This window comes from Pollachius pollachius (genome assembly GCF_949987615.1).
Source record: "Pollachius pollachius genome assembly, chromosome: 1".
Classification (NCBI taxonomy): domain Eukaryota; kingdom Metazoa; phylum Chordata; class Actinopteri; order Gadiformes; family Gadidae; genus Pollachius; species Pollachius pollachius.
This window is the reverse complement of record NC_136934.1, coordinates 2,928,040-2,940,798: the sequence shown is the minus strand read 5'-3', so window position 1 is coordinate 2,940,798 and position 12,759 is coordinate 2,928,040. Positions and strand designations below refer to the sequence as shown.

General features: G+C 44.5%; 1 protein-coding gene across 1 annotated transcript; it reads left to right on the top strand.

The window, feature by feature from the left end:
- Positions 1–10,048: 10,048 nt before the first annotated feature.
- LOC307071282 (transmembrane protein 17A) lies at positions 10,049–11,808 on the top strand (the record flags this gene model as incomplete). Its single annotated transcript, XM_079730265.1, has 4 exons — positions 10,049–10,175; positions 10,554–10,660; positions 10,906–11,019; positions 11,491–11,808. 4 exons carry the CDS (start codon positions 10,049–10,051, stop codon positions 11,806–11,808), a joined length of 666 nt encoding a protein of 221 aa, XP_079586391.1.
- Between the last annotated feature and the right edge of the window lie 951 nt (positions 11,809–12,759).

The window sequence follows — 12,759 nt, the reverse complement described above, 5'->3', positions numbered from 1 at the left end:
ACTCAGGGTTTAAATGCCATAGACTGGTACAACGTCAGACGGTAAACTACCGTTCAAAAGTTTGGGGTCACTAGGAAATGTCATTTCCTAGTGTCACAGCTTTTTTCAATGAAGAAAACACGAAATGAATCAGATATCCAGTCAGTTAGAAGAGTTGCCTTTAGCGACAAGAAGAGGGCGCCAGTGGAGCATCATTTCATCAGCACCACCAGTCAAATAAATACCATGTTCTTATTATACAAACTACATTACACATAACAGTTATACAGTAACCACCATCACTCCTGTGTTCCAACGGTACATTGTTTAGCTCATCGTGTTAAAAGGCTAATGATTAGTTAATGAATAATTGATGATTAGAAAACCCTTTTGAATTTATTTCAGCACAGCTGGAATGAAATTGTCTGGGCGACCCCAACCTTTGAACGGTAGTGTGTATGTACTCATTTACAAGGCATTAAACTGGTGGATATTTGTAGTTCCCTCCGCTCTCCCCTTGCTAACGTGCCTTATGCAGTCTGATCCCTTCCTAGTTTGTGATGATTTGTGGCCTTAGACTGAATCCGAATTCATTGCTCATTGCTCAACGCTACCCCTCGTTGCTCAACCCTAACCCCAACTTCTACACTGATCCCCTACCCCTACCAAATGGGACAACCCTACCCTGTGACGTCATCGGTAGTCCCTACCCTGTGACGTCATCATTAGTCAACTCGAAGTGCTTGACCCCCAACCTCCCTGTGACCCCCTAGCAGATAACCAGACACCTTGTAATGCTACAAGGGACAGACTGGCTGCCAGTGTCTCGGGCAACGAGCAAGCCCCATTGTAAAGATGTTTAACCTGAAATGGCATTTATATGATTTATTCTGTAATTGGCATGTTTAAATAAAGGATTTTTTTTAATACTGCAATCTGTCCCTCGTAATATACCATTTACTTTGAATGTAACTTAGCTACATGTTAAAGGTGGTATTAGATAAGAATCGGTTAAGAACAAGAACACTTTAAAGAAGAAACACTTTATTTACATAAAGAAATATCAAAACCTACAATTCCATGGTCCCTATACCATATATATATATATTTGAAAGTAGGCAATGTCTCTTTTTATAGAAAGCTTATTTTAATTAATAGAAAATGAATGCGTTAAGGTTAAATGAATATTAACTATCAGATTGATTCATATCTCATCAAATCGCACCGGATCGTTAGAACATTGAATCGAATCGCGTCGAATCGTTCCATATTAAAATGTATCGTCCCTGAATCGTATCGTAGCACATGTATCGGATTGTATTATAAAAAGGAGAGATGCACACACTATAAATATCATACAAACAAGAACCAGTGATATAATGGAACTAATATTGCACATTACAAAAAGGCATCAGCCATCACATTTTATCAATAACTTGGTCGTTTTAAACCATCAGTGGATGGTTAATCTCTCTATCTTCCTGGGGGTTTTAGGGCTACCAATGCAGAACAGGTGCTTGAGGTGGTGGAGAGATGGGCTCTGTGATGGCAGCGGCCTCAATGATCTCCTGAAAGAAAACATAACAAATAACAAGTAGGAATTATAACTGGTTTATATGGCCACATGTTATGTACAATATATAATGATAGATAGATATTTCTACCAAAATAAATGAAAAAATATACTGGTTTATAAAAAGAAACGACATCACATTGATCCACCATTCTCCAGGCTAATAAGCATTTTTAAAACGAATTATTGCATTACTTGGCAGGGGATTAAAGCTTATCTTCCACCTGGAGTACCTAGAACAGGGAACATATGGACATCATACGACACGAGCACCAGAAGCTCCCCGACCGCGGCCGGGCTGCGGAGCCCGCGGCGTGAATATTAACAGAGAAAACACTTACATTTGTGGTTTTCCATTCTGTCGCATCTTTTCGCCTGCCATCTTGCCTAGGATTTTTCTTGATTTTCCATTTTCTCGCAAGGTATTGTGGGAGCAAGTCAGAACTGGAGCATTTGAGTGTGCCCATCGAAAATCTCAATTTTGAGGGGATGTTAGCTAGGGTTGGGCATTGTTTGAATTTGAACGATTCCGGTTCCGATTCCGATTCCTCGTTTCGATTCCGGTTCCTAACGATTCTCGATTCCGATTCACTTAGGAGGCAGGGTCAAAAAAGTTTACATGTTTTAAATGAGCTAGCTAACCAGAGGTCTTTCTGGATGAAATAGTCTGAACTTCTCCATGAATTTTAATTCTATGAAATTTTTACTTTTTATGAACTTCATTTTGAATTTCTCACAGGGCTGTTTTCAACTAGTATATAAATATCAAATCTATGAAATGAATATAAATGTTATGAATTTTATTTTCACAGAGGTATACTTTTCACAAGATAGTTTAATTCATTTTTGAAAACTTCACATTTAGACATCCTGCAGGTACTTAAACATGTAACTGAGCTCCCACTGATGGGCTAACCTGGTGCAGAATATCGAACAAACAAAGAGGAGCAACTTGTACAACCTAGCCCAGATTAGCAGCAGGTACAGCATAAAATCAGAAACAGTTCTTGTTGAGGAAAATGATCATATCTGCCTTCTCAGGCAGTATGCGTGAGCGTTCTGGACAGATAGTGTCTCCTGCAGTGGAGAACACACGATCGCTGGGTGTAGATGAAGCTTGAACGCATAAATATGAGAAAGCAAGATCTGCCAGCAAAGGATAAGTCTAACGTTGGTTCCACCACCATGCAGCAGGGTCCGCAGACATAATGGCCGGTGGAATTTCCTGGTATGTCTGCAGCTCTCTCTCTCCACTATTTCCTTGATGGACATGGAGCTCTGCTGTGACACTATGTTCTGTGCCTCTTCCTCAGCGAACAGCTCCTCCAGTGGAGTCTTCCTGGACAGTTTGCAGGGAGGCGGTTGCTAAACAAACAAAATGTTCATCAGTATTATCACTAAAAAGGAAAATTTAAAAGGCATGATCCATTAAAGGCATGATCTTAATTAAGATTGAGAATCTATATAATATCAGCTATTGTACACTAACACTCTCCTCCTCATCCTCATTTTTCACTCCCTCATTCTGTGTTATGTTAGCTCAGTATTTGCATTTGAGTTGACCAACCGTTTAGGTCGAGTATAACTTGTTGGCTGCCTCAATGTTGGCATAAAACATATTCGTTACTTACCCGGTAGCGCAGTGCTAGGGTGAGAGTCGGATCCGGAGGATGAAGCAACGGAGGAAGGCCAGCGCAGCGCATCAAAGACGGGGCACGCTGTTACCTCTACACCGTGACCCCGGAGATGTTTAATCATGTTGGTTGTACACCCTCCTTTGCACGATATAATCGTTTTTGCAAGTGTTGCACCGAGCCGACTTGTCATTTATTTTATTAAAGTTAAGCCACACTTTCGAGCGCCGCCGCACAGTTTCCATGTTTACGCGAGCATAAACAGTTTCGCGGCTTCTCCGGAAGCTTCTTCTTCGTTAGTTTTCGGCGGCTTCTTCTTCCGGTCGGCGGACTGGGCATCGAAACTAGGAATCTAAATTTTAAAATTTGAACGATTCCGGGAGAACCGGAATGTTAGTCCCGGTTCCAATCGATGCTCGATGCTCGATGCCCGATGCCCAACCCTAATGTTAGCCCTCCCCCTTACGTTACCTTTAACCCATTTGTACCGGCTGCTGTGCGGCGCAACATTGTATCTAGTAGATACAATGTTGCACCGCGCAGCAGGCGCTGTGCGGCGCAACATTGTATCTAGTAGATACAATGTTGCTCCGCGCAGCCGGTACAAATGGGTTAATGGTAAACACGCATTGACGCGCAATACGGTCTGAATGGGTTAAATGGGGTTCGGACATGGCTCCACAGCGCGTGAACGCGCAACAGCGAGGGCTAGGGCTGAGATTTTCCTTTGAGCAATGAAATCAGACTCAACCTTAATCTGCTGTATTCTGGATTGATTGGAAAAACAAAAGATTGTTAGCAGATTGCATTTTTGAATTTGCACTTAAAGTGCAAATGCACTCCAGGTGGAACTCGAAGTGCCAACTGTATGTTTCACATTTCTAAACCGATTTACATTTTTTATATCGTCATTCGAAACTTGAATCGTGTGAATACACATTTTTCTCAAATACATTGGACTCTCTACACCAAATTGTTTACTTTGTGTACTTAACATAAGATGTAATAAAAGCAATTCCCCCTCTTATTCTGATAATACATCGAATTATATATTTCAATCTGTTTATATAGGCTACCATTTTTAGATGGCAGGTTGTCAAAGTTGTATGTAAAACAATAGGAAAACACAAAAGGGTGTTTGTCTGTGGGTGCCTCTGTGTGTGTGCGCGCGTAGCTGCGTTTGGAGTGTAGTTGTGCGTGCGTGTGGGCGTGTGTGAATGAAACTTAAAGACAGAAGCTGAACGATATAGATATGAATACAAACACAATAACAGACCAATATTGCAATTAACTTGACTTTCCACAGTTTAACACTGGCCAATACGAAACTCTAAACTATTAACAATGGTTAATGAGTTATTTAATAAGTAGGCCCATTGCATTAACTAAATATGACCTATTTGTATATCGATCCACAAAGTATACGTACGTACAGATTGTCCAAGGGATGACAACAACGCCCCAATACAATTTTCAATATAGGCAAACACTTGCCTGTTTAGTTCACAAAATGAACTAAACTTCTAGTAACTATAGTGCTGGTTGAGGTTAAAGGCTTACGTGCAGGTTAACCGGAAGCTTTGATTAATGGGTACATAAAGCACTCAAAATATCTGTATCATTTATAAAATGTCACCAAAATAGTGTTAAAGTCCAGTTTTTGTCGTTTTTGGCAGTAACGGGTGTTTTCTAACGCCATTGGGCGATGACGTCACGTTGGGGAGACGTGGTGGAAGGTAGCCTCAGCCTAGTAGTAGAACTATGGCGTCTAAGAGGTGGCAAGAACCGCAAATAACATGTATGATGGCCCACAGCAGTATCATTTCCAACCTGTCAGACGTGAGAGGGCGAATGAGGAATTGCCGAGAACTGATGGCGGTCAAAGCCAATTAAATGCAGGGTCAGAGGAGAATAAGTGAAGAGTTGCTATCATTTATCAACGAGCGCTGGAGCTAGTCAATGAACAGCAGTGCACACAATAACGACACTTAATTATTTTTACTGTCAATGAATAGCACCGGTTATATCTAGTGACAGCGATTATGTCGTAAGTACCGGTAAACTTAGTCGGAAGATCTAAAAATAGAAGGCATAATGCTAGCTATGGGCTAACTTAGCCTATCGGACACGCAATCAGTGCACTTGCAAATGAGTGCCTGCAAGTGTAACCGATCGTGGTGTGACATTATTTAACCATCAATTTACCGCAAATACGACCAGACAGATGTACATTGAACACATTCACAAAGCACACCGTCCAACCAGGCGGATGCTGGCTGACAGCCCACAACAAGCCAAACATCACCACGGCGGGTGTGCTCTCTCTCTCTCTCACTCGCACGCCCGTACACAATCACTCCAACTTATCCAACTCCAAGGCTAGGCCGCTTCACTAAGGCCACAACTAACCACGAGGCCTTCATAACCATGCAGTATGCCGAAGCCGGAAAGGACACACGCACAGTCGCACACACTCATCTTACGCAAAACAATCCGTTTCATCATCAACATTCAGTCACTGCAAAGATTTAAAGACGAGCCTCTTACCTGGTTTAGCTTTCGCTTGCTATCCGTTTTTAGCATGACTTCTCAACATCACGTCTTTCTTGTGTTCGGCGCCCATCAGTGTTGCCAACTCTTCAGTAAGGAAAGTAGCTATTGGCTCTCCTAAAAATTGCTAGAAGTCGCTAGATGACGTCATCGCCTAATTTGCATAACGAGAAGTAAAAAAACAAAAATACAAATTAACTTCTTAGTTGATTTTTTTTTTTTTTTTGAATGTCACAATTCCAACCCTCCTCCTTTATCCGGGCTTGGAACCGGCGAAAGTGACCCAAAAGGGAGGTAGTTTTTTATATTTATACTATTTTTTTCTATTTTTGGTTTGGTTCTAAGTTTGGTTCGGTTTTTAACTTTGTGGTCCACTTAGGAGCCTAACAAGTCACAGTAAAACATTAACATTTTTAAACATTTTTTTTTTGTATACAACATACATTAACAATCTAAATGGACCCACTCTTGCAGAGTTAGTCCTTCTAAAGTTTTCTTTAAATTGTTTTTATTTTAATATTATGTTTTTATATAGCTGTATCAGAAGCTGAAACTGAGCCAAAAAGATGTGCTCCCTGCAAACAGTTTGGCCCATATTCTGCATAATGCAACAAGATATGCAGCAAGCAGCCTTGATGTTGATGTGGAAAATGCTGAAGGTTTACAGCCATTTCAGCATATCAGCAAGCAGAACAGCACAATTTAAGGAATTCTGTGAGTTTGTGGAGGTGGAGGAATGCCACCTGCGGCGGCATGTTGTCACCAGGTGGTTGTCCCTGCTGCCATCCATTGACAGAATCCTGAAATATTGGAAGGCCCTGACCAGCTACTTCCAGAGTGAGGGTGAGGGGGAATGTGCCAGAATTGTGTGGAGATTTTTTGGAGAGGAAAGAAATTAGGTGTCAGAGACATATTTTCTGTTTCTCAGCCATGTTCTTAAGGTGTTCTCCGACACGATCGAAGCACTTGAGGCAAAATCCTTCAGTATTACATCTGTGTTTAAGGTAATGACTGAACTAAAACAAAAGCTGGAAAGAAGGATGAAGGACAGGTTCTTTGGGTTTACTGTCACCACCAAACTGAAGCAGCTGCCCCCTTGCCAGTCAAAAAAATGTGAGGCTGATTTTCTGCTTTTTTTTGAAAGAACGAAGAAATACATCAGTGAAAGATATGACTTCTCTGACACAATCTTTCATAGCAAAGTGGCCAAGCTTGGCCTCACAACTGCTGTGCCATTTGAAGACTACAGTGCTGCTGTCCAGGCCTAGAATCTGGACATTGATATGGATGGACTGTATGAGGAATATGCCATGGTGGAAGGTTCCTTCAGTTCACCAGAAATGGAAGGTTGCCACAGTGAGGAACGAACTTTGAAACTGTTCTCCAAAGCAGATGTACCACTTGTGAATCCCAGGAAGGTCAGCGCCTATATTTTCTCCATCCCATGCAACAATGCACACACAGAACGTGTATTTTCAATGATGACAACTGCATGGAGAAATGAGAGGAATCGTCTGGATGTGGACAGTGTCAAGGCTGAGCTGCAAGTGTGTGTCAATTGCACTTATCCCTGCACAGAGATGTACAAGAAGTTCACTGGAAACAAAAATCTCTTGGATGCAGCCAGGAAAGAACAGAAGTATTGCAGATAGACAATCAACTATTTTGGTGAGTACACTAATCTTATGATTTCACTGATGGGCTACATGAAATATTTATACTTATTGGGTTGAAAACAATACAGATTTTTGAAGGTTGATAACTATATTGTTGCTCTGTTGTTATTTGTACCAGTCTCTGCAGGATATAAAAAGGCCCAGGGGCAGTGGAGGCTTGGAAGCCATGATGACAGAGGCTGTTGATCCTGAGCTGCTACAGAGGGTGAATGTGGAGTTGCCTAAAGACAGGTCTGCTGCACACACTCTGACACTGAAGACAAGTCCCCAAAAGACTGAAGCGCTTTAGAAATGCTATACTTTTTGAGCAGTTGAACTTTTTTTAAAGGCATTTTTTTTATTATGTATGTTACCTGTTAATTGTTTTTTACATTTAAATCCACAGATGTTGTGCTTTGTGGCACTCTGCGCTTTAAAAGGTTAATCTCAGTGGTCACTTTTTGAACACCACAATGTATTGAATAAATACAAATACTGTGAACAAACACTTTTTGGCTTTTCATTAATATTTTTCCCTATTCAGCTACACAAACATCGTCTTTAAACCACTCAAAATTGTACTATAAATGAGAGTATACCAGAGTCCTATGAAAATATTACATTCTCCCGCCCTGACTATACGTCAGGGGGCGGGATCAGTCGGCGGCGGCTTGCTGGCTGGGACGCGGATTCATTTGCAGCCCGGATGCCGAGGCGTGAACGTCTCCTGTTAGCTCCTGCTAACAGAGCAGCTGGGAGGCACTGCTGCGCGAGGACTGGGCTGCCTGTTAGTGCTTTGAGACGGGGTGGGGCCGCGCAGGAACCCGCTGCTCGTTGTGAAGACCCATACGTGCTTTCTCCTCAAAAAGTCGCCATAAGTCACCAATAACAGCAGAAAAAGGAGCTTGATCTGTCGCTTGTCGCTGTTTTTGAAAAAAGGTCGCCAAAGGGGTCTGAAAAGTCGCTAAATATAGCGACAAAATCGCTAAATTGGCAACACTGGCGCCCATGGCTAATTTGCTTACGCGCACAGGATTGGCTGGCTCCGCAAGGCAAATAATATAACATATTTAATTATCTTTCTATCTATCTATCTATCTATCTATCTATCTATCTATCTATCTATCTATCTATCTATCTATCTATCTATCTATCTATCTATCTATCTATCTATCTATCTATCTATCTACCTACCTACCTACCTACCTACCTACCTACCTACCTACCTACCTACCTACCTACCTACCTACCTACCTACCTACCTACCTACCTACCTACCTACCTACCTACCTACCTACCTACCTACCTACCTACCTACCTACCTACCTACCTACCTACCTACCTACCTACCTACCTACCTACCTACCTACCTACCTACCTACCTACCTACCTACCTACCTACCTACCTACCTACCTACCTACCTACCTACCTACCTACCTACCTACCTACCTACCTACCTACCTACCTACCTACCTACCTACCTACCTACCTACCTACCTACCTACCTACCTACCTACCTACCTACCTACCTACCTACCTACCTACCTACCTACCTACCTACCTACCTACCTACCTACCTACCTACCTACCTACCTACCTACCTACCTACCTACCTACCTACCTACCTACCTACCTACCTATCAACGCATGTGTCTAGTTTTAATGTGAAGTATTTTGTGTATGTCCAGTCAGACTTGTTGTCTCCCTTGTTCTGTGTGGTCTTGTAGGCTACACTGTGTGAGCAGAATCACCTAAATGAATTCCCGACGATTTGTGTAGTTTGGTATTTATAAAGACTTGACTAGGCTATCTATCTATCTAGGCTATTAATCAACAATTATTCGCCGAAGGCGAAGTGATTTGTGGGGAATAGCCCCCGAGACCAATGGTTTATTTGTTATTAGCGGACATTTTGCGATGAAAACAATATCGAGTTTGACATGTCAATCATGGGATATTGGCCAATATCCCGAGATAGCGAACCAATCAAATTGCGCCATTTCAGGAGATTCACGTGTAGCATATACTAACTACATATAATATATATGTATTTATTTATGTATCTGTATAATCTGCTGAACACTCTCTTACTAGTCTCTACTCTCAAGGGTCTCAATGCGGCCTTGGTCCGTGTCTCCCCAACGTGACGTCATGCAATGCATTCTGGAGGAAATGACAATCAATAGCAAACCTCTAAAATAGTACCTATTTTTTCGTATTACATTCCGTTTTGTGATACCTAACAACATTAAATACAATAAATAACAGTTTAAATCTTTATTACCAACAAGCAAATTGCACAAATTTGTTGGCAAATAAACCCTGCAACACGGCCTTTAATCTGCAGCCGGCCTCCTGTCAGATAATCTGATTATCACTGTGTGTGTGTGTGTGTGTGTGTGTGTGTGTGTGTGTGTGTGTGTGTGTGTGTGTGTGTGTGTGTGTGTGTGCGTGCGTGCGTGCGTGCGTGTGTTTGTGCGTGTGAATCTATGTGTGTGCATATTTGTGTGTGTGTGTGTGTGTGTGTGCGTGTGTGTCTGGGTCTGTGTGACATCAACAAGGATTATCAGAAGGCGGGCGGATATCCGAGGGAGTGACACATGGCTCCCTAACACAGCACCGAGCTCCGGGTAGGTACCGTCCGGTCGTCACCGTCATGCCGGTGTTCTTCTCCCCCGGGCCACAGACTCTGCGCGCCGGGCTGTCCTACGTCGGGAGCGCCGTGTTCGCCAACAACCGCACGACGGACAGCGACGTGGCCCAGGAGCAGGACGACAGATCAGGTTCGCACCGTTCGTACCGTGTACCTGACCCGTGGGACCATCCTGAGATCCACGGTTTGCGTTTTGAAACTAATAGAATGTCAACAGGCGAGATCCGGATGGTCTCTGCACAGAGGGGCTAATAACAATACTACTACTAATACTACTTGATAATAATAATGATGATTATTATTATAATAACCAATGCCATACAAAAACGGGATCACAGACTATTTCCCTATACTCAGTCGTACGATTAAATGCCATTCAGGCCTAGGTCTACTAGACCATGAGATGTGTAATCGAAGAGATAGTCAGACAGCTTTGTGACTGAAGAGAGACAGTCAGGCCGCTAGATAATGAAGAGACAGTAACGGTAATGGCCTCTTGTGTCTCCAGCGGTCCACGAGCTGGTGTCCCACTTGCCGCTCCAGATGCTGCTTTACTTCAACATGTTCTACTTCCCCTGCTGGTGGGCGTCTGCTGTTGCCATGCTCCACCTCAAGGTTGGCTGGTAACCTGGTTAGTTCTCTAGTTAGTATTTTAGTCAGTCAGAGAGTGAGTTATGAGTTTGTGAATGAGTTGTAAACCAATGTCTAGTTGTGTCTGATACAATCCACTAATAAGACCTAAAAGTCATTCATCGTCCTTATGTCTACGTTTAATTTTCTATGTACGTCCTGTTGAGGGTGTATCTGTGTGTGTGTGTGTGTGTGTGTGTGTGTGTGTGTGTGTGTGTGTGTGTGTGCAGCTCTGCCTGCTCCCAGGCTACTACCAGGCCCTGCTGGTCACCGGGGTGATCCTGCTGACCGCCATCGAGGCGGCACGCCTCTACCTGGGCTGGGTGGGGAACCTGACCGAGCAGGTACCTCCACGCTGCTCTCCCTCAGGTCCTCCAGGATCCATGGACCTCTGAGGAACAAGTCCCGCCTCCGAGGCTCCTGTTCCCATCGGTCAAATGTCTACGGGAAATAACATGGGTTTTTTGAATGACCGCACATAACAAACTCTGCAGGCGGCGAAGAAGTAAAAGCTGCGTCACGTTCTGAGCCTCGGAGGGGACTTATTCTTCAGAGGTCTATAACAGGGCGAACGAATAAACTGGAGCTTTATCAGGACGGAGAGACCACATGACGAGCGATATGAACGAAAGAGTGGGAAAACCAGTGTGTGTATGTGTGTGTGTGTGTGTGTCTCCCGTTGGTGACGGGGTGTGTGAATATTGAGATCAACAATTGAGCTGCTGACTCATATTCGTCTTCACGACACACACACTCCTTACTGATTCCGCTCTCCCTACCCCCTCTGTCTCTCTCCCCCCCCCCCCCCCCCCCAGGTACCCGAGCTGGCTGCGTTCTGGCTGCTGTCCGTCTCCTTCCAGCTGCCCGTGCTGCTCTTCTTCCTGACGGACGCCGCCATCCTGATCCTGCCCCTGGAGCGGGCGGTGCACGCCGTCCTCCTGCTCTTCCTGTTGGCCCAGATCGCCTGCTCCTTCCTGGCCCTGCGCGCCATGACCCGCAAGCTCACGCTGCTCTTCCACCTGCGGCACATCGGGGAGGTGGAGAGCCCCCACCCCCAGCACCACCCGCTGGGCCTGCTGTCCCCCCACCACCGTAGCGTCCTGCCCATGACCGGGGACCCCCATCGGAGGTGATGGAGGAGGAGGAGGATGGGGGCGGATGATCTGGTGAAGGGGAGGGTGGGGTTGGATGATCTAGCGATGGGGAGGGTGGATGGTCTAGCGATGGGGAGGGTGGATGATCTAGTGATGGGGAGGGTGGATGATCTAGTGATGGGGAGGGTGGATGGTCTAGCGATGGGGAGGGTGGATGATCTAGTGATGGGGAGGGTGGATGATCTAGTGATGGGGAGGGTGGATGATCTAGCGATGGGGAGGGTGGGGTTGGATGATCGAGCGATGGGGAGGGTGGATGATCGAGCGATGGGGAGGGTGGGGTTGGATGATCTAGTGATGGGGAGGGTGGATGATCTGGTGATGGGGAGGGTGGATGATCTGGTGATGGGGAGGGTGGGGTTGGATGATCTGGTGATGGGGAGGGTGGGGTTGGATGATCGAGCGATGGGGAGGGTGGATGATCGAGCGATGGGGAGGGTGGATGGTCTAGTGAAAGGGGGGGGAGGTGGGGGTGGATGATCTAGTGATGGGGAGGGTGGATGGTCTAGTGATGGGGAGGGGGGGTGGATGATCTAGTGATGGGGAGGTTGGGGGTGGATGGATGAAGGCGAATGGGACACACGCATCAACTGCCGCGTCACTTCTTGTCCGCTGTCAACCTTTTCATCAGAAGAATAAAAGCTTTTCAAAAGACTGTATCTAATATGAAGCTGATAAAAGATAAAGAATAAAGTTTTTCTACCCATTTCTGACGCATTGACTTTCATTTGCTTGATTTGGATGTAAAACGCAGACAGCACACTGTTGGTATTGAGGAACTTTTACGTCACTTGCATTGGGTGAGTCCACAGTGTAAACTAATGCCGATGGAGTTTGACTAAACAGTCCCACCTAGAGGACATATTAGGCCAGTGCAGTCAGTAGCTCTGGGGCATAACGATGGTTTGATCAAATAAAATAAGTAAATAA